Here is a 22476-nt window from a genome sequence, read left to right on the forward strand (position 1 = left end):
ATTATCATAATTTCAATTTATGGCAGTAAAGACATAAACATCTTGCCTCTTCTTGATCATATTAGAATATGAGAAAGTTGAGAGTTTAACTCATGAACCTATGAACCTATGTCTCGAATCTTAACTCATGAACCATCATTGTCGACAGGTGATGCCCGTAGACCGGATATAGAGGGTATTGGGGTACTTTGGTACAAGGATCTACGTAGTACGACATCAAGCGAACAAAAGACAAGAATTATACTGGTTCAGGCCCCTTGATAGGTAATAGCCCTAATCCAGTTGATGTGGGATTATATGGTAGAAAACACAGGTTACAAAGGGAACAATGGAACTTGTCGAATCCGGCGAAATCGTAGTCGAGTTGATTCGACTAGATCTCGATGGCTTGGCTCCTTGCAGGCTCCGGCTTCGTAGGTTATGTGGGTTGTGTCGGCTCTGAGATTCGATCCTTTAAGCCCTCACCAGGGGTCCCTTTTATATCACAGATCTGGAGGTCTCCAAGTAGAACTCGGAGATATCAGACCCTATTCGATACGTCAACGACCCAATCTTGTCCGAGTAGGATTCTTCCCATCCGTAGATTCCGTGAAGTATTTCCATAGAATATATAGGAAGTATCTGTATGCGCGTGGGTATACCATACCGATATGTAACATATATCGAAGGGTAAAGGGTATGCCTAACCCGTAACCCTGACAGTAGCCCCCGACTTCTGCTTAAAATGGGCTCGTGTAACCATTCACGACTTCGGGTGTCGAGATTGTTGTCGTTCCCGGTGCGAGGATCGCGGAGACAGGCCGTAGTCGAGCACGCCATTCAAAGCCCAACGGTCACGAGCGAATTTTAAACTGAAGTCCAGAAAACCGCCGCGCGTAACGGACCCAGAAATTTCCGGCGGGCATCTCTCTCTGTCCTTGGAATTCGCACCGTCGGTAGTGCGCCTATTTAAAGGAATTTTGGAGATCCATTTTGAAGTCCGCCAACCGTGTTGAAAACATTCCACCTGTAAGCGCTCTTCGCCTTCTTCGCCGTCACAAGAAACCCTAGTTCATCAACCTAGGCCCTTTCTCCGGCGATCTTGAATCAGCAATGGACCTCAGCAAGTCATCTTCCACCAGTGCGTCGCTGAAGAAGCTTCAGGAAGACGGCGTCCTTCCTGGCCGTGGAACCATGGAGAGAGAAGCAGGAGGTACTAATCCCCAGCCCATCTTGGGTCGCATGGTTGCGATCGAAGATTATGTTCTCTGCGGTCTTCTCCCTCCACCTTCCGAGTTTCTTCTCTTGGTTTTGAATTTCTATGGTCTTTCTCTTCTCCATTTGAACCCCAATTCCATTGCCTTTCTTAGCATCTTTGCCCCATCTTTGCGAGGCCTACATTGGGGTAGAGCCTTTTCTTGATCTCTTTCGCTCTTACTATGAACTGTGTTGGATGGAATCCAACAGGGTATCTGGTTGCGTCGGGTTCCGACTTCAGGATGGCCTGAAGTCGCGTTATATCCCCTTCCAGTGCCCTTCTTCTCGCAGCAAATAGCGGAATAGGTGGTTCTACCTTGAGATCAAAGATTCGAACCCTGTCTTCGTTGTTCCCAAAGAACAACCGGACAAGATTTCGTCTTGGACCGCAAAGCCCCCCTTGACCCCTTCTCTTCAGCCGTTTATCGACATCATCGATGATCTCCGAGTACGGGGCTTGTCGGGGTATGAAGTCATTGCAGACTTCGTTGGTAGGCGGATCCAGCCACTCCAGGCTCGGGCCTATCCAGCTTATAATTATTCCGGACCGGAGGACGCGACCCGGGTTTCTCCTCGGGGTATCTTTCTCGCATTTATCCTGACATGCTTATGTTCGCGTTCCTATTGACTCATCGAAATCTGGTTCTCGATTTACAGGTCTGAACAGTGAGGCCGTGGAGCGCCGTGTCGGCCAGGTGATGATCAGCGGTCCGACAACGGCGAGCAACATCCCCACGCCTCTTTGTGAAAAGGGGGCGGCCGAGCGTGATGACGCTATCAACGTAAGTGCACCCGATAAGCATCACGCATTTTTCCTTCGAGATCACCTTATGACTTGATTAAGCGTAGGCTCTTCCTCTGACTGACATCATCGGGCCACTCACAGACCATCAGGTGGCGGCGTCTCTGAAAGAGAAGGTCGCCAAGGAGGCGTATGATGCTGCTGCTGCCACCACTAGCGGTGGCAATGTTGCGACAAAGGGGAGGAAGTTCTCCTCTGTAAGCGGACATCGTCGCAAGACGCCGACACCCTCGGTAATTTATCCTGTCGTCAGATCGTGCAGCCAGAAGGATTTTGCCTTACTTTGCGTTGATTGTCTTTCAGGCCTCGGACGCGTCACCCCCACCTCCACGACGACAACGTATTGTGACGATCGGCGAGAAGTAAGTAGATGAATTTTTAGATTTCCGTGATTCTATTCAAGCGTTGTCTGACCCATGGTCGTCCTGTAGGGAGGCGCGGGCAAAGGCTGCGCAAGCCAAGTCCGGAGGGACTTCCAGTGCGTCGCCTGCCGCGGCTTCGACGGATGTCGTGCCCGCAGCCGGGAGCTGGAAGGCGACGCCTAGCGGCCCAGTCAGCGATCCCGCGGTAGGTCGTGATCCACCAGCTGCCGTCCTCACCTGGGAGGAGCTCTAAGTCAAGATGGGGCGCCTCCTCGAAGCGGGTGCTCGCGGTATTGGCCGCGAGATTGCGGAGGCGAGGTCGGAAGCAGCGCTGGCGAACGCACGTGCTGACCGGCTGGTGCGCGAGTTGGCTGGAGCTCGTGAAGACCTCACGAAGATGAGGGAATTGGTGGCCGGCAACGAGCGACAACGGAAGAGGCTCGAGGACCGCATGTCGGAACTCGGGAACAACCTATCGGAGATCCAGGGCTCGTTGCGGGTCACCTACACTGGCCTGCACCAGCTCGCCGGGGAGTGCGGCATCAAGTTTACGATCCTGGTGAATCCCGACGAGTTCTCGCTGACCTCCTCCCTTGCGGAACTGGCGACGGCGATGGGGGAGATCCCCTCCAAGCATGCAGCCAGGATCGCGAAGGAGACGTCGAACGGGATCTACACTGGGGCGTGTCATGTCCTCGCGTGTGTAAAGCTGTCGCGTCCTGAACTCGATCTGCGCGAGATCTTGGATCAGGGGGCGGCTAGTGACACGCGGAGGGAGGTGATGGAAGAAGTCGGTGATTTGGGGGAGTCTGTTCTCCCCCTATTTGAAGAGTAGGACTTCTTGTACTTCCAAGACACAATGTGTAAAACTTGAATTCTAACCTCCTTCGTGCGGGCGATTATCATCCTAGTTTACTTTTGTATGTTGACCTCAGGAACTCTTGTCCTTTGTAGAGATGCTGATGACGAGGATGTCTAGCAGCGCGGGCAGCCCGAGTCACTGGCGATAATTCCAGTACTCGAGTTTGAACCACACGTGTCGCCCGACAATGTGGATTAGACCCTTGATACGGAGACAGGGATAACGACGACTTCCTCAGGTTAGTAGTCCCTTCACCCCTTGATGCCATCCCGACTAGATCAGCCATGTTCTCGAAAGAGGCGTACAGCTTGACTTAGTGGTTATCACATTATGCAGATCTCGAGGGTGCCCTTGCTAGCCAAGATCGTCATATCCAATACTGGAAGATGAAGTTTGAAGTGGCGGAACTCGAGAGAACCATGCTGGCCGTGAAGAAAGAGCAGGCTGTGGAAACGCTCCGAGGTCGTGAGGTGTGGTTTAACTCGTACTTAAAGAGTTGCTGCACATCCATAGCCAGAGTCTGTAAAGAACTTCGAGTGGTCCGCGGAGATCCTGAGGAGTCGGCGGCCGGGTACATCTCGTGGCTGAACGGGGCCTGTGCCCAACTCGATGGCATCGGCAAGCGTATCGACGAGGCCTTGAAGCAGGAGTGTCGTCGATCGAGCCGATACGCCGGAGGGCACGTGTTGGCTTGCCTACGAGGTCATCGCCCGAGCTTGGACCTCGAATTTCTCCGTGAGGGTTTTGCTTGTTCTCGGAGGACTCCGGCGGAGATAGACCATCTAGCGAGGTCGATGTCGCCATTGGCCGAGAAGATCTTCCAGTCTATGGACTAGCGTTGGCCTTCTTGGTAGTTTTCGTACCCTGTGACAAATATCTTAGGAAAAAGATGTAATGTAGCGAAAGATTTGTGTAAAAACTGTAACAAGTATTGTGTGAAATAGTAAAGAAATCTATCTTTAACAAATGTCTCTTACTCTGAATGTCGTGTGTAAGAGTGCGTTCTCAGTTAACGACTTTAGTCAGCCGTTTGAGTCGTACACTCTCCCTAGCCCCCAGCCTTGTTGTCGGAGAAATTTTCTCGGAGGATAAGGCTCTTGGACCTTTGACCCGCCTTGGTTAAATAAGCTCTGATCCTAGCCCCCAACCGTGAAGTTGGAAAGTTGATTTCCGATTTTACGGCTTGGTTAATACGCACGGCGAGAACACTTACATGACCAGATCTTACATGGTCTTTCGTCTCTACAGGATCTGACAAGGCCTTATCGGCTCTGGGCGTCCCCAGCCGAAGATCCCTTAGGTTCCTCAGAGGCCTTTTCAAGACGGCGTAAAGGGACATAAGGACAGGTTTCAACGCGAGGTGTCATCAGGGTAAGGGATCATCAGGCGAAAACACTTTGATTGTAATATGGGCCTAAAAATAGGCTTCATTGATACTGTAAGGTGTCTTACAGGTATGGATGGTATTGACTCATACATAGAATTTACGTAGTTGGTCAATGTTCCAAGAATTTGCTAACTCGCGACCGTCGCCGTCTGCGATTTTGAATGCGCCTGGCCACAAGACTTGTGTGATCGTGTAAGGTCCTTCCCATTTTGGTGAGAGTTTGTTTCGCCCTGCTTGGCTTTGAACTCGTTGGAGGACGTAGTCGCCGATCGAAGGTATGCGTGCTCGGATGCGCTTCTCGTGGTAACGGCGAAGGGCCTGTTGATAGCTGGCTGCTCGGACGGCAACCTGTTCACGATGCTCCTCAAGAAGATTTACATCGATGTCCCGCTGTTCCTCCTGGTCCTCATCGCAGTGCTTCTGTACTCGTGTACTCTGATGTCGTAGCTCGCCGGGAAGCATAGCCTCAGAGCCGTACACAAGGAAGAAGGGTGTTTCCTTGTTAGACGTTGTCGGTGTGGTGCGTACGGCCCATAGTACTGATGGGAGTTCTTCAACCCATTTTTTGTCGTGTGACATGAGTCTGTCGTAGACGCGGGTTTTTATCCCTTGTAGTACTATGCCGTTTGCCCTCTCGACTTGTCCGTTGCTTTGAGGGTGAGAGACCGAGGCGAAGCATATTTTGACCCCTAGCCCGATGCAGTAATCCTGGAAATCGACGCTGATGAACTGGGAGCCGTTGTCAGTTATGATGCGGTGCGGTAGTCCGTATCTGCAAAATATCCCTTTGATGAATTTGATGGCGTTGTCGGCCTTGATTTCCCCCGTGGGTACTGCTTCGATCCATTTAGTGAACTTGTCGATCGCCACGAATAGGAATCTGTAGCCGCCCTGCCCTCGTGGGAATGGCCCAAGTATATCTAGCCCCTAGCACGAGAACGGCCAAGTTAGAGGGATAGTCTGGAGCGCTTGCGCGGGTAGCTTTGTGTGTTTACTGTGGAATTGACAGGCTTCGCATCGCTAGACCATGTCGCATGCATCTTTAAGGGCGGTTGGCCAGAAAAAGCCTTGTCGAAAAGCTTTCCCGACCAATGTCCGACCGGCGGCATGTAACCCACATATGCCTTCATGTATACCGAGGAGAAGGTGTCTGCCGTCGTCGGTCGAGACGCATTTGAGAAGTACCCCGTTTGGCGCTTTCTTGTATAGATCGTTGCCGACCATACAGTAGATCTTTGCTTTACGGGTTATTTTCTCGGCCTCTGTATCGTCCTCAGGCAACTCCTTGCTGTTGACGAATTTGATTAGTGGGATGCGCCAGTCGTCTGTGGTCTCGATGTCGGCGACGGCACGTTCTACCTTGGTGACCTCTGAGCTAATGTCGGGGGTGTCCGAGCTAACTTCGCCGCTAACCTCTTTCACTGATGGCTTCGTCAGGATGTCGAGAAAAGTGCCAGGCTCGAGCGATTCTCGTCTGGACGCACGTCGTGCTAGGTCGTCTGGCTCAATGTTGTCCTTGCGGTAGACGTGTCGGACCTCGATCCCATCGAACCTTTTCTCTAGTTTCCTTACTTCTGCAAGATACTTGGATAACTCGGGGTTAGAGCATTTATAATCTTTGTGCACCTGGTTCGCGACTAGCTCGGAGTCCCCTTTGACGATTAGTCGCTTGACTCCAAGTGCAGCTGCAGCTCTTATCCCGGCAAGTAGTCCTTCGTATTCTGCTGTGTTATTGGTCGCCCTGAAGTTGAGGTGGATTGCATGCTTGAATTGATCTCCGGAGGGAGACGTCAAGATAAATCCTACCCCTGCTCCTTGGCTGTTGAGTGCGCCATCGAACGTCATTGTCCATGTTTCGTTATCAACTTGGTTGTCTGATTTGTTATCCGGCATAGTCCAATCGGCAACGAAATCGGCGAGTACCTGGGACTTGATGGCTGTTCGTGGCACAAAGTGGACATCAAACTGGCTCAGCTCGACTACCCATTTCGCAATGCGGCCGACAACATCTTTGTTTCTCACAACTTCGCCAAGAGGGAAAGAGGAGACAACTGTGACTCTGTGAGCTTGAAAGTAGTGGCGTAGCTTCCTTGATGTCATGATGACCGCGTAAAGTAGCTTTTGGATCTGTGGGTATCTTGTCTTTGCGTCGTGGAGAGCTTCGCTGACGTAATAGACTGGTCGTTGTACTTTCTCTCTCTCGACAACAATGACGGTGCTAACGGAATACGGTGTGGTGGCAATATAGAGGAATAATTCTTCATTAGGTTGGGGAGCAACAAGTACAGGGGGGTTTGATAGGTAGCGCTTGAGTGCAACAAATGCCTCTTCGGCTTCCTGTGTCCATACAAATTTGTCTTGTTTCTTTAGCAGAGCGAAGAAAGGTTGTCCTCGTTCTCCCATCCTAGCGATGAACCTGCTCAGTGCCGTCATGCATCCGGTTAGCTTTTGTACCTCCTTGAGTCTTGTGGGCGACTTCATGTTCTTGATTGCCTTGATCTTCTCGGGGTTTGCTTCTATTCCTTTGCTAGAAACGAGGAATCCGAGCAGCTTGCCCAACGGTACTCCGAACATGCACTTCTCTGGATTGAGCATGAGGCGATATCGTCGGAGGTTGTCGAACGTTTGCCGCAGATCGGCAATCAATGAGTCGCCTGTCTTGGTTTTGACAACGATGTCGTCGACGTATGCCTCGACATTGTTGCCAAGCTGGTCGCTAAGTGCGCCCTGGACCGTGCGCTGGAAGATATTCCCTGCGGTTATTAGTCCGAACGGCATCTTAACGTAGCAAAATACCCTGAACGGTGTGATGAATGCTGTCTTCTCTTCGTCCTCTTTTGCCATGCTGATTTGGTGGTAGCCAGAGTAAGCGTCAAGGAAGCTCAACAACTCGCAACCGGCTGTTGAATCCACCAGTTGATCTATTCGAGGGAGAGGGAAGTGATCCTTGGGGCATGCCTTATTGAGGTCGGTGAAGTCAACACACATTCTCCATTTTCCGTTGGCCTTCCGCACCATGACTAGATTGGCTAGCCACTCTGGATGAAGTACTTCTCTGATGAAGCCAGCTTTGAGAAGTTTGTCGAGCTCTTCTCGTATGGCTTGTTTTCGGTCTGGTGCAAATCTCCGCAGTCTTTGCTTTACTGGCTTGGCATCGGGTCGCACCATGAGTTTGTGCTCAATCACCTCCCTGGGGACCCCCGGCATGTCGGACGGCTGCCAAGCGAACACGTCAGCATTATCGGGGAGGAAGGTGATGAGCGCGAGTTCCTATTTCTCGTTTAGTGTCGCCCCGATCTTGACGGTCTTGTCAGGGTTGGCACTGGAGAGTGGAACGATCTTGATGGTGCCGTCCGGTTTCGGCGTCTTGTTTGTCTTGCTCACTTTCTTGGGTGGCTCAGTCATGGCGGGTGGGCTGGGCGTTTGCTCGACCATGTCGAGGCTCCGCTTGTCACACTGCACTGCCAGCTTTGCGTTCCCTTGAATAGTGATTGTTCCCTTCGGTCCCGGCATCTTGAGCACTTGATACGCGTAGTGAGATGCGGCCATGAACTTCGCAAGTGCAGTTCTCCCGATGATGGCGTTGTAAGCTGTGTCGAATTCAGCGACATCAAAGGTGATCTGCTCTATTTGGAAGTTGTTGGCTTGGCCGAAAGTCACGGGCAACGTAATCTTGCCCAATGGTTTTGGGGAGTAATTCCGTGGAAGGGTTGATCGGTTGGTGTCAACTCGCTTTACGGAATTCCCATTGCGTCCAAAGTGCTGGCGAAAGGAAGATTGATTGAGCTGCCACCGTCGATGAGGACTCGCGCTACCTTGATGTTCCGAATAGTGGGTTCGACCACGATCGGATATCGTCCTGGGATGACGGCGGTCTTGGGGTGGTCTTCTTCCGAGAACTCTATCTTCTGCTCAGACCACTTCATCTTGGGTGCAGCCCGCTGCCATGTCGAACAGACGTCACGTTCCACTTTCTTGTATTCTCGCTTTGAGGAGTACGTTGTGGAACCGCCGAAGATGTGTGAAACGTGGAGGTCGGAGTCTGGATACGCTGGATCCGATTCGTGAGGAACCTCCTCCTCGTTCTTCTCGACCACGCGTACTCGCTTGCCTTTTTCAAATGCGATGTGCTTCTCGAGCGATTTTTTGAAAACAAGGCAATCTTCCAGAGAATGTTTGTCCGTCTTGTGAATGGGGCACCATGCTTTCTTTGTGTTGCTACTTTGTGGGTCTGGGCGCTTGGGAGGGTTCACGTATTCTGCTGCAAGAACTTCCACTTGAGCTTTCCTTTTCCCATTTTTGCGATTTTTCTTTTTGCTTGACTCAGATGCGTCCGTGGCTGGTTTCTTGTCTCCCCCGGTCTTCGGCTTATCGTTCTTGCGTCTTAGCGCATCATCTGCGTGGGCGCATCGCTCAACAATCTCGAACAATCTCCGAGTGGTTGTGATGCGTCTTGTCGCCAACTCCTGTGTAGTGTAGCGATCTCTGACACCGGATTTGAAGGCGCGAATTACAGAAGTGTCGGTGATTTCGGGGATTGTATTTCTGCACTCGTTGAAGCGCCGAACATATTCCCTCAGTGATTCACCCGAGTTCTGAGTCAACACGTGTAAGTCGTCTTCGATCGCGTGGCGCTTGTATGTTCCTTGGAAATTGGCGACGAACTGTTGCCATAGGTCTGCCCACGAAGAGATTGAGTAGGGAGGAAGATGCATCAGCCATGAACGTGCAAAACCTTTCAACGCAGTTGGTAAATAATTTGCCAACGCGTTGTCGTCTGCTCCGGCAGCGTAGAGTACTGTGGAGTAGACTTGAAGGAACTCCTCTGGGCCGGTGCTCCCATCATACTTTTCTATTGCTCCAGGTTGGAATCTCTCAGGCCATCGGACATCACGCAGGGAACGACCGAAAGCCCTACACCCAGCGTTGGGGGCGGTGGGTTGTCGGCGGTCGTGTGTCCTTCGTGGATGTCTGTCTGATGATGAGGAGGACGAGGATGATGACGATGACGACGGGTCGCTTGGTTCCGGCGTACGATTACGAGGATGTCGGCCTGGATCTCGGGAATCCTGTCGTCGTCTCCCACTGTTGTCTCGGCGCCGATCTCTGTCATCGTCTTCGTTATGGCGATGGCCTCGACCTGTATTGTCTGGCACCCGTCGTTCGCGATCGTTGTGATCGTGGTGGTTGTCCTGGTCTCGGTCCTCGTTTGAGCGGTCTCTTTGATTTCCGTTATCATGGCGCCGTGAAGAGACATGACGCCGAGAACGATTCACATTGTCTTGTGTACGTCGTGCCTCTCGGCGGCCGTTGATGTGATCTCGGAGATCGCCAGTGCCGCGAGGTGGAGGGGTAGCTCGTTGGGGTGATTCCCTTCGTTCTGGGTCTTCACCATTGACATCGCCAGTTGGTGGCTGCTCCGAGTGCGCTGCGGTAGCGGCTTCTTCAAACGCGTTGCTGAGGTTGGTCACTGATTCCCGTAGTCATTCTGTCCAACGCTCGAGGTCATCGTTCAGAACGGGATCGTAGGGAGTTTCCCTCAGTATAGCTTGAACGGCCCTAATGTGCTGGGCTGGAGTAGTCAATTGTCCTCCCGCTTCTGCGTTGGCATGCGCTGACGTGCCAACGTCATCGATAGCCAATACCTCCCGCGGCGCACTCGTTATCGATGACCCATAGTCTTCGAGAAGGTGTAAGACTGATGATTCGTGAGGATCGATATCGATTACCCCAACAAATCGATCTGAAGTTGAAGTCGCTCCTTGTTCCTTGTCGTTATCCCTGATGGGGACGTATGACTTCGGAGACGGAGCTTTCATGGCGCCAAGAAAGACCTTGCAGCTTGAGAGGTCGTGATTCTTTGTCTTGTGAATAGGACAATAGACATCACGAGTTGGAGAAACACGCTGAATTCCACGCTCTTTGCAGGCGCGAATTTCAGCGCGGACGTTGAGGAAAACCTAGCAGGCTTACAAAGTGTGTTTCCTGGTTTTGTGGATAGGACACCAGGACCTTGTGGCTTCGGAAGTCATCTTTGTCAGCTCGCGATTCATGTCGGAAGAACAAGGTTTGGCCGCATCAGAATCCTTCTCGAGCTCGGATGTCGTCGATGCTCCGTTCTCCGTCTCAGCGGGAGGATTTTTCGACATGAAGTCGTCTTGGTTTGTAGACACTGCGTTCTCGTTTCCGGTCATTGGGGGACCGGTTGAGATCGGCGTTGTGGTGTAAACCGGGAAGACGATTTCGCTGACTTGAGTCCATACCAGCATCGTTAAAGCAGGGTGTACTTGGCTGAGGTTGGTGTTGACGCCGTTGTCGACGAAGCTGGATGACATAGTAGTAGAACCTTGAGTACCAAGTGCCCCTACCTGGCGCGCCACTGTCGATAGGTGATGCCCGTAGACCGGATATAGAGGGTATTGGGGTACGTTGGTACAAGGATCTACGTAGTACGACATCAAGCGAACAAAAGACAAGAATTATACTGGTTCAGGCCCCTTGATAGGTAATAGCCCTAATCCAGTTGATGTGGGATTATATGGTGGAAAACACATGTTACAAAGGGAACAATGGAACTTGTCGAATCCGGCGAAATCGTAGTCGAGTTGATTCGACTAGATCTCGATGGCTTGGCTCCTTGCAGGCTCCGGCTTCGTAGGCTACGTGGGTTGTGTCGGCTCTGAGATTCGATCCTTTAAGCCCTCACCGGGGGGTCCCTTTTATATCACAGATCTGGAGGTCTCCAAGTAGAACTTGGAGATATCAGACCCTATTCGATACGTCAACGACCCAATCTTGTCCGAGTAGGATTCTTCCCATCCGTAGATTCCGTGAAGGATTTCCATAGAATATACAAGAAGTATCTGTATGCGCGTGGGTATACCATACTGATATGTAACATATATCGAAGGGTAAAGGGTATGCCTAACCCGTAACCCTGACAATCATCATTTTTTTTACCCACTATATTTTCTTTTAAAAAAGATTTCTGAACTTGAACAAGAGCTATATAAGAAAATAAGCTCACACCCACCAAGTTCATAATACTTATTGTTTTAGATAAGTAAACGGTCTCGAAAAACAATTTTGACCACTTTCCTCCATCATAATATAAATAGAAATATTGTAATAATATAATTTCATTGATGTACTTTTTAAGACTAATATATACATATAGTCTTCATATTTTAAAACAAATAATTTTAAAATATTTATAGTTAAAAAGTTTAAAAGGGTGTGTTTATTTCACGCCAAATTAAATTGGAAGTTTGATTAAAATTGGAACGATATGATGGAAAAGTTCGAAGTTTATGTGTGTAGAAAAGTTTTGATGTGATGAAAAAGTTGGAAGTTTGAAGAAAAAGTTGGGAGCTAATCTAGGCCAAAGTTTGACATTAGCCAATTCCAAACGACGAGTATTATCTATGTAAAGAAAGTAGCTAATTATACCAGTATATGTTAAATGGTATTGTCATTTTTTCTTTAACGGTAAATGATATTGTCGTTATCCATGATATGGATGGTTGATCGTTTTTATCAAAACCAAAACCCACCATTTGGACCCTGCTCGACTAACTACGACGGGGAATCGGGGATGTAGGAGTGTAGGACATAACAACGGCCATAGGAAAGCTAGTAAAGCAGTGGCTGTAAAAAAGTCATAACCATCGCTACTGCTCTTTGAAAGGTTATAGAATATTCTCGATTACTTTTTTTTTTGGAATACATAAAAGAGCATTGTACACTTTTGCATTAAGAGAAATAAAAGTTACATAAACGGCAAACAAAGAAGAGGGGGGGAGGGGGGAGGGGGTGGAAAGGAAAAAAAGGAAAGCAAAGACTTAAGTCTATTCTCGTGATTACAATGTGACGGCCGAACGACCAAACACGCTAACTAGAAAGTGTTGGCGATGGGGGATGGGCAAGAAGCCAAAGCGCTGTCTCTTGCGACATGGCTGCGACAACCTCAGGCTAGGATCGAGAACGGTTGTTTCTTTCCTTCCAAATGGACCAGGCACCAAGAGTCACAATAGTGTCGAACCCACGACGACGCTCCCTCAGAATTTTGAGCCGGAAAGAGCAGTGCCACTCATGGAAGGAATCAGCGTCAGAGGGGAAGCATTGAAGAAGGCCAAGGCTCGAAAAGATAGTCCACCACAGCTGGAGGGACTCAGCGCACCTAATCAGAATGTAATCGATTGTTTCTTCCAGTTGGTCATAGAAGACACAATAGGTTGGGTGCGACAGACTACGCTTCTCTAACCGGTCAGCCGTCCAGCAGCTCCGTTGAGCGACAAACCATAGGAAGTAGCGACACTGAGAGGGGCAAAAAAGCGCCAGATTGGTAGGTGCTAAAATGAGATCCTGCCTGGGAAGAGGGCAAGGTAAGCCGACCGGGTAGAGTACGACCCCGAACTCTCCCACCTCTAGATGAAAGAATCAGGATGGTCCTTTGAGAGAGTTGTTGTCTGCAACAACGACCAAATCTGCAAGTATTGCAGCATTGCCTGGACTCCCAAGGAGCCATGGAGATCGCGGATCCAACGGTTGTTGGCCAACGCATCAGCGACCAAGAGCTTTCGGCGGACACGCACCGGGACGCGATCATAAAGCTCAGGTGCCTAAGAGCGAAGGCTCGAATCCTGTAGCCATCTGTCCTCCTAGAAGAGGATCGACTTGATATTCTCGATAATCTGCCCATTTAAGTTTACTGCTCAGGCCATGACATGATAAACCAAGTGGCTGGAGAGTGGCCTTTGTATGGTAGCGAATCTATACGAGGGATGAATCTACATATGTGTTATAAATGTTTTTAAACCTATATGTATATTAGTGAATCTAGACCATGGACGGAGAAAACAATACGTTATATAATATGAAATTGAAGAAGTAATTAAGTCACTAGTTCAATCTCATTTCCTCAGAAGAATTATCCATGAATAAGTCCAACACAACTAAGATATACACACTACATATATGAATGATTCAGTATGCATCCGTCAACATAGTACAATATAGAAATTTTCTAGTACGATGATTCTTGATATGAGATATGCTCAGATTCGTAGTAATATGATGTATCACATTCTGTATTGCATTGTTTGTTATATTTTGGGATGTATGTAGTAGTTTATTTTTTTGTTTCAATAGATAAATAATTCAGTAGCTCAGCCTCAGATGAAATATCAGCAGATGAGGTCAGTCAGTCCCATTTCCACCACACAGCAGCAGCATCCATACATTTTTCTCTCTTTCTTTTCTTTCTTTTTATTTGTTGTTGAAAAGAGCATCCAAACATGCACGCATCAACATCCACACTCCACAGTGTGGCTGACGCCCTGCCGGTTTCTGCCGCCTCACGTCGCCGCGAGCGCCACCACAGTAGTACTAGTACACTAGTACACGAGTCCTCCCTCCATAATAATAATAATAATAATAATAATAATAATAATAAAAAAAAAACCGAGTCTCCGTGTACAACGTGACCGTCCATCTTATTTGAACGGAGGGAGTAGCACGCAAGAGCACAGAAGCCACAAAAAACGAGTTCGAAAGCGAGGCTGCCTTTTTGGCGCCATCCATGGCGCTCGCTGTCGTGCGCGCGCGCGCGCGCCCCCCGGCCCTTTTAACGGCAGCCGCATGGTGCGGGTAGCGCGCGCGCGCATCGCCTCGTCGGAGGAGGAGGAGGGAGATCGGAGATGGGGGCGGGGGAGGGAGGGGAGGAGCAGTCGCTGGCGCTGACGCCGACATGGGTGGTGGCCGGAGTCTGCTTCATCATCGTCGCCATCTCGCTCGCCGCCGAGCGCCTCCTCCACCGCCTCGGCAAGGCAAGCCAATCTTAATTTGCTTCAATTAATTACCTCCCCTTTTATCTTTGCGGCTCAAATCAGTAGTGTTTCCAGTTGTTCTTAGTTAAAATCCTCTGGTACTAAGCATTCAGATTCGATGAAGAACATCACCTGCTCATTCAAATTGATAGTATAGTATATACCATGGAATTTGCTGGTAACTACTCCCTCCACATTTTAATGTATGACGCCATTGACTTTTTATCCAACGTTTGACCATTCGTCTTATTAAAAAAATTTATACAATTATCATTTATTTTATTGTAACTCGATTCATCATCAAATGTTTTTTTAAGCATGATATAAATACTTTCATATTTGTACGAAAATTTTGAATAAAACGAATAGTCAAACGTTAGTCAAAAAGTCAACGGTGTCATACATTAGAATACAGAGGGAGTATCTGTCAGTGACCTGGAATTGTTGTTCAAGCTTGCTGCTTCACTTCCCACTGCACTGCACTGTTTCTCGTATGGCTTTACTCATGATGAACTCGGGCGATACAACTGTAGGATTGAAAAAGAGAGAGAGAGAGAGGTTAGATTCAGATGTTAGACAGCTCGAAATTGAAGTTTACTCTGTAGGAAGCAGAGATTTAGCCTTGCAAATTCCTGCAGTATATTGAGCCATCACTTTCTTTTACAGCAATAACTTCGCTCAAAACAAGTTTGCCTTTTTTACTAATTGTTGTATCCTTGTTCATCAGGTGCTAAAATTCAATGGGCAAGAAGCACTGTTTTCTGCTCTTCAGAGAGTCAAAGAAGGTAATATCATCCAAGTTCTTATAGTTAGAATGTTAGATTGCTGCCTGTACAACAATTTATTTCTTGGATACAAAGGACAATTTTCACTCTGTTTCTTTCACATATTACTGCCAGCAGAACCTGAAAAGATGATCTTATCGTCACCAAATGATAAAATAAAATGCTTCATGACACGATGGCCAGAACATTTCATACCAGTTTACTTATGCCACAATAATTTGTGCCATTTGTTCACTGCCTGATCCAGCTTGTTGATTACTTGTGCAGAGTTGATGCTTCTGGGTTTCATTTCCTTCCTGCTTAGCGTCTTCCAAAAATTTATCAATCACATTTGCATCCCGGAGAGTGCTGCACATCTCATGCTTCCATGCATTACTAGAGAGACGTCCGAGACCACAGAAGATGCTTCCAAACTTTGCAAGCGAAAGGTAGGATGTGAACTATGGAGAGATTTTCTTAAACTTTTGGGAATTTTTGATAAACTCCACCACGAAGTGTCCACTCTGGATTGTTTAGCTTTGTTATTTTTCACTAAAGAATTTGTTTCTTGTGGGTATCTTTTCTTTCTTGAAGAGTAGAACAAACAAGAAACTGTTATCTTCATGAATTTTTTACCAGATTGGTCGTTCCGAAATCACATTCTTATGCTTCTGTAGGGTGAAGTTCCTATGCTATCTGAAGAGGCTTTGCATCAGCTGCACATCTTTATCTTTGTCCTTGGTATTGTCCATGTTGTATTTTGTGTTACAACATTGTTACTTGGTGGAGCCAAGGTAAAACTATTTGTATGGATAAATATGTGCTCCTCACGGTGCATCAGTAAAATCAACTCATCTATGGTAAATTCTGCAGATGAAAAAATGGGAGAAATGGGAGAAAGAAATTCAACAAGGAAGAACCAAGGAGCGACCAAAGAGGCCAGGCTGGATGAAATTCATTGTTGTAAGATGTGCCGTAAGTAACCCGGGCCACCTATTATGCTTATCAATTACTATTTGTAACTCCATTATTAAATCGTCAGTTACAATTTACAAAGGAGGATGACAACAAGACTAAAATAGGTTCTCTGTTTATTCTGTTCTTGCCTCGCTGTTCCACCAATGATCAATTCGGATTTCAACCGCACCCCGGCCAGAAAATCATACTACTCTTTAGAGTAGTGTTGGTTAAATGTTACCTTGAATTGATAAGTAATCATATGCTTTCCTAGAACACCTAACGGTGATTCGTTTATTGTGGCATCCACTTATCATGTAAAAAAAGACATCCACCTCTAGTGAATTTTACAAAAAATATTTTTAAAAAAAAAATCAAACACTCAAGAGTCAGAACTAGAACTCAAAAATAAAATTTTACTATATAAGATCATGTAAGTTAGGAATTAAATATGTCGATAACCAGCAAAATATAAAAGTAGAGCCCTCGCGAGTAAGTTGTCATAATTCATAAAGTCCAAATGTGTGATCAGGACACACGCAAGCTCCATTGTGATAAAGGAATAGAATACCTGTAGATGGTCCATTGTCAGATAAGGTTAATTAAGGTACGGAAAAGCTATTGACATCAAAGATATGAATAGCATGGGTACAAACTGCAGCAGTACTGTATTACTTTTTTTTCTTATTTGAGGTGTCTCCCTGCAACATGGCAATATCATGACGAAACACTGATGTGTCTTGTACTAGGACAATGCATACTGTCTGCATAGTTATTGCAGAAATTCTGTGTCTCAAATACAAATTTCAACTTACTTTAGCTATATTCTAATACAGCCGATTTTGTTCATACATGATTTCAGATCTCATTCTTGAAGCAGTTTTATGATTCTGTTGGTAAACCTGATTATCAAGTACTTAGATCAGCTTTTGTTCAGGTCAGATGCATCTCTGAGTAACTTCAGCTCAATCATAAGTGTCATTGTACTATTTTTGAAGCTAATAGGACATAATTTTTTCCCCAGAGGCACTACCCAAACCGTCCTGATTTTGATTTCCACAAGTACATGGTTCGTGCTCTTGAGCATGATTTTAAAGAAGTAGTTGGAATCAGGTTAGTATCTTGGTTAAAATACTAACTTTACTTGATTAAAAACTACATCATCTTTACTGTATCTAATGCTATGCAATTACATGCAGCTGGTACCTATGGCTTTTCGTTATTGTCTTCCTGCTACTGAATATAAATGGTAACTCCCATAAACCTAAAAACAAGTGCCCTCATGTAATTGTTTGGATAACTGAATTCCATCACACTGATATCTACTTAAATTTTCTTTTCTTTCTTTTTTTTCTTTTTTTTTTGCTGGGAGATATCCACTTAAGTTACCATACGACTTATTCTATTTCTAGTACCACAATTTAGACTTTAACCACAGCATTTCCAGTTGACGAACATGATCCATTTTCACTCATTCAGAACAAGTCATGGATCACAACAACAATTGATCTGCATCAGACTGTTGAATGCCTGAACTAGGATTGTCTTTTGTCATTGAATGAAACTATCCAGTTTCCATCATCTATTCAGGTGGCTATCCCCTAAACTTTTCATTTGCATCCAATGCAGGGTGGCACACATACTTCTGGCTGTCTTTCTTGCCCTTAATTGTAAGTATGAACTTCAAACAACTCAACATATATGTCAACAGTGAGCACACTCTTTTCAGTTTTAATGATTGAGGAATTCCAACTTTTGGGGCACATCTGCAGCTCCTACTCATTGTTGGCACAAAGCTGGAGCTCATAAGCACTAGGCTGGCACAAGAGGCAGCAGACTGCCCAGATGAAGCAACAGGAAACCCCTGGACAAAGCCATGCAAGGAGCACTTCTGGTTCAGCAAGCCTAGGATTGTCCTCCATTTGATCCACTTCATCCTGTTCCAGAACTCCTTTGAGATGGGTTTTTTCTTCTGGGTTCTGGTCTGTTTTACAGCATTACATTCTTTTTTTTCCTGCACTTTTAATTTATCTTGCAGAAAGTACTCTTATGTCTTCATATGGGTTTCTGCAATTTTAATTAGTATAAAACTATGGTGCTAATTAAACAAGCTGGTAAATTTCAATTGCAGGCAACATATGGGTTTGATTCATGCATCATGGAGAACAAGATTTATGCCCTCCCCAGACTTGCTATTGGGTCAGTACTAAAAGTCTGAGCTTTACATCTGATTTCTGCTAGAAATTGATTGCTTTTCTTTAATTGGAATCTTAAAAAAAATTCAAATATTTCTGTATTACCTTCTCTAAAAAAAAATTTTAGTACATATTTCTGCACTGAATTGAATTGAACTGAACAGTAATGTGATGTTTCTGTCATGAACTTTTGCAGAATCATCGTCCAGGTGCTCTGCAGCTACAGCACGCTGCCGCTATACGCCATCGTTACCCACGTAATTAACATACAATTACTCTTTGCTACTACTCCGATCCTTCCATTACATATTATATCATTTTGACTTTTTTTTAAGTTAAACTTTATTAAGTTAGATTAAGTTTATAAAAAAATTAAATACGTTTTTTTTAAAAAACTTGGTCAAGCTTAGTCAAATTTAAAAAAGTTTGATAAAAAAAAATCAAACAACTTACAATATGAAATAGAGGGAGTATAATAAAAAAATTAAGTATATTATGCTTTAACTGTGACTCCGATGACGTGGGGCTGACGTCACGCTCGCCGCTGCTCAGATGGGCGGGGACATCAAGCTGCAGGCGTTCGGCGAGACGGTGCACGTGTCGGTGCACAGCTGGGCGACGGACGTGAGGAAGAAGAAGGCGGCGCCGCCGCCGCACTCCCACCTCCGCATCCCCTTCCTCATGAAGCGACGCCACAGCACCCGCGGCGCCGACGACGCCGCGGACGACGCCGGCGGCGACGTCGACCACCACCACCACCATCACGGCCACCACCATCACGGTCACCACCACCACGAGGGGAGCTCCGCGGCGGCGGCGGCGCCGGACCTGGAGGAGATCGTGGCGACGACGTCGGGCGGCGAGGACGGGCACCCGCCGGCGCCGCCGCCGCCGCCGCAAGGCCCACGGCCGTAGATATTATCGTATACGGAAGCCCGAGCCGCCGGCGGCCGGTGCCCACGGCGGCCGGCGTGGCGAGCCGGCGGCATGGAGACGTGTTGCTAGCTGAGTAGGTAAGCTACCTTGCGCGACACCGTTAGACCAATCGCTACGTGCCACGTGTATGGAGTTTGCTGATGAGCTGTACAAAATGGAGTTAATTATTAAAATTGTACATGCATGCAAACTTATGGAATTGGACACATATCATATTTTTGGCATACATGTACTCTTCTGTGTTATAGTACAATTAATGCAAATTAAATTGGATATAACTCTATGGCGTTAGTTCTACAACTTTATGGCGAAGTTCTGAGGAAAGCTCTGATGATGAACCTAAACAACCTCAAAGAAAGAAGTTTTACAACTAGCCAAGACAGAAAAATTAATTGATTTCTCTACAAATTAAAATCCACTTGTTTAATCTCTTCCGTCCAAGCATATAGCACATACATGCATGCACGGACGATCTCCTCTTGGGTTTAATTTGTTCGGAAACCTTTGCACGCACGAATTGTCTGTCACATGACTAAGTTTAATTTCAATCTTAATTAAGAGATAGATGATTCAGTATTCAGAAGCTTAATTAGGAGATGGTTTTGTTTTCATATGCTTAATTAATTAACTTTCTAGCTGCCTCCTTGTTAGAGTATGCATGATAAGGAAGATTGATCATGCTCTACCATAAAAGCTTTAGTATACAAGATATGTATATTGGATAATGTGGATCCGACCTCTGGGCTCTAACACTTTTATTAATTTGTCTCTACGAAAATTGTATTCTTTAATTAGAAACAGTATCTAGCTAGTAGCGACCAAGCTTATTAATTAAGAACCCTACAAAAAGATACATATATACTAGTCATGTATGTTTCCAGTTAACTAACTATATATATAAGCACCATTTGATAGCCAGACTCTATATGACCAATCTGTGGTTCGTATGGTGTGCTGCACGACTGTTTGAACCAATTAAATACAGCTACTCTGCTTGATAACAACTAAAGAATTTATGTTTGATTTTGAAAAAAAAAGGTACTATCAACAGCCATTAATTTTATAAAAATATATACCTGCAAAATAGGAGTAAGTATGAAAACAAAAGGTACAAAAATATGTGTAGAAAAAGGTAGAAAAATTATGATAACTAAATACACTCAGTTAAACCTACTCACCCGAGGTGTTCGATCAAGCCCTACATATTACTGCAACTAATAATTCTTTTTAGTGGTACGTGGTACCTTTGTCAATTTTATATGTCGATCTTTCGAAAAGTGCTATACAGTAGGTTATGTGTTTTGAGAAAGAAAACGTAGTAATTGCATGTGTGTTTTTGCTCGTTCAGTAAGAAATCTGCCTTTAATTTGTGCTAGCTTATGCTAGCTGGCCGATGTGATGTTACGTGTGCATGATGCTTGCATTGCTGTTGGCAACTGTGTGTACACGTATGTGTCAAGAATGGTTAAAGAAAATGGATGGATGCCACCAAATATGTCATGATCCTATCATTGACTTATGTCATATTCGGTTAATTTAGTTTATACTAGGGCAAATCTTTTGGGTCAAACAGTACTTTGCCTTTGGCCTTTTTGGAGATTTTGCATGCGTTTTTCTGCTCTAATTAACCAAACTATACGTTAAATTGTTTAGGAGAAAATCAAGCTTGCGTATGAAAAATTCTGCAAAATCTCCGGAAGAATATATGAGATAATAATTAGCCCTAGAACAATGTCACATCCCTTTGGCCACAAAATATATACGTCAGTAATTAATTTTAGAACTTGTGCAATCAATAGATATTAATTACTCCCTCCGTTCGAAATTGATCTACATATAGTTTTTTTAGGTTATTCCTAAATAATCTACATATTTATGTTCATTCATTAAGTCTATTTGCTATTTATGCATTGGATTATGCATTGGAGTAAATAGACATTGATGCATACATCCATGCACACAAGTATTTATAACCCACATGCAATATCTTAATTTGCTATTGGCTAGGAAATAGCGGGGATGGTGCATGCATCGAGTTTGTTGCTAGAGTAAATATAATATGAGATAATTATTAGTTTTTCTTAATCTTGGTGTACTTATGAAATATGTAGATCAATTTGGAATGGAGGGAGTAACTTTGACAAAAAAAAATATTCTAAAGTGTATATATTTTTGGACATATGGAACGATACACGAGTAATTAAAATTTTTTTTGTTCATATATATGTTTATAATAATATTACATGTTTATACATATTTTTGAATATATAATATACATATCATGATACACAGTTGAGTGATCAAAATAGGTCCGATATATTGATTTTGAAAAGTCAAAATCAGATTTTTTTTTCTAGAGGTTGTAGATGTGATATATATATCCAATGACTACAGATGACGTATGCATTGATCACAAAATCAACAAAATTTAAAGAAACACACATATATATAGCTAGGAATCACACAAAGATATTCACAAATTAAATTTAGATAGTCATCATCAGCAAAAAGCCTTTTTCATATAATATTGTCAGCAAATACTTAGTAGTTAGTCAGTTATGGTTAGGTAAAAATGTACAGCTATGCTGCTGCCTGCTGATGTGCTAAAATCAACTAAAAGTGATACTGACGAAAGAATGCAATCAATAATGTTGATCCTTTCTCCGCTATTTATTTATTGAGCATGGATAAAAGATGGTCCGTGCTTTCGATATGCAATTTATGATATCTAAGCAGATGATTTATTACTGAGAGTCATGCTATTTATGTGCTATAAATTCAAGAACCAAGACACACATGAATAAAATCATTTCCTTAGTTTGAAGTCTGAACTCCATTTGGTAAGGACATGTCTAATAAATTATTACTGTTATTAAGTTCCTAGCCATAAAATGGTATATATGCAGAAACAATGAATTTAATGGGGCACAATAATTAAATTGAAGTGTGAGCTAGGATAACTTCAGATTTACACAAAAAAAAAGTGCTTCGATTTGTAGTTAACTTTGTTTCTCTAAATACTACTCCTAATAAGAACAACTTTGGGAGAAAGGTTGGTACGACTGGTAGACTATAAGTGGTCAACCTAAAGAACTTTCCATGAATGGCACTGTCTTTTCGCTCTTCCTTTGATCCAACTAGTATGCAA

The 22476-nt window shown here is 45.2% G+C and overlaps 1 protein-coding gene across 2 annotated transcripts; it reads left to right on the forward strand.

Annotated features, from left to right (window-relative positions):
• The first annotated feature begins 14201 nt into the window (after positions 1-14201).
• On the forward strand, positions 14202-19606 carry LOC4328620 (MLO-like protein 13). Of its 2 annotated transcripts, XM_066307125.1 has the most exons (14): positions 14276-14476; positions 15204-15261; positions 15529-15689; positions 15918-16034; positions 16114-16215; positions 17060-17134; positions 17222-17310; positions 17397-17446; positions 17827-17867; positions 17970-18179; positions 18329-18396; positions 18589-18649; positions 18945-19195; positions 19279-19606. In XM_066307125.1, the coding sequence occupies exons 1-14, from the start codon at positions 14348-14350 to the stop codon at positions 19403-19405; spliced, it is 1539 nt and encodes a 512-aa protein (XP_066163222.1). In that variant the 5' UTR covers positions 14276-14347; the 3' UTR covers positions 19406-19606. The 2 variants fall into 2 exon arrangements, with proteins under 2 accessions (XP_015622664.1, XP_066163222.1); XM_015767178.2 differs by having other exon boundaries at positions 14202-14476; positions 18945-19606.
• Positions 19607-22476: the final 2870 nt, after the last annotated feature.

Source organism: Oryza sativa, chromosome 2 (genome assembly GCF_034140825.1).
Source record: "Oryza sativa Japonica Group chromosome 2, ASM3414082v1".
NCBI lineage: Eukaryota > Viridiplantae > Streptophyta > Magnoliopsida > Poales > Poaceae > Oryza > Oryza sativa.

Bases quoted from the DNA above. Each gene is read 5' to 3' on its own strand.
- LOC4328620 (XM_066307125.1), top strand. From the start codon at position 14,348: ATGGGGGCGGGGGAGGGAGGGGAGGAGCAGTCGCTGGCGCTGACGCCG. The intron at 17,447-17,826 runs GTAACTCCCATA...CATCCAATGCAG, and splicing joins CCTGCTACTGAATATAAATG to GGTGGCACACATACTTCTGG. The intron at 18,650-18,944 runs GTAATTAACATA...GCCGCTGCTCAG, and splicing joins TATACGCCATCGTTACCCAC to ATGGGCGGGGACATCAAGCT.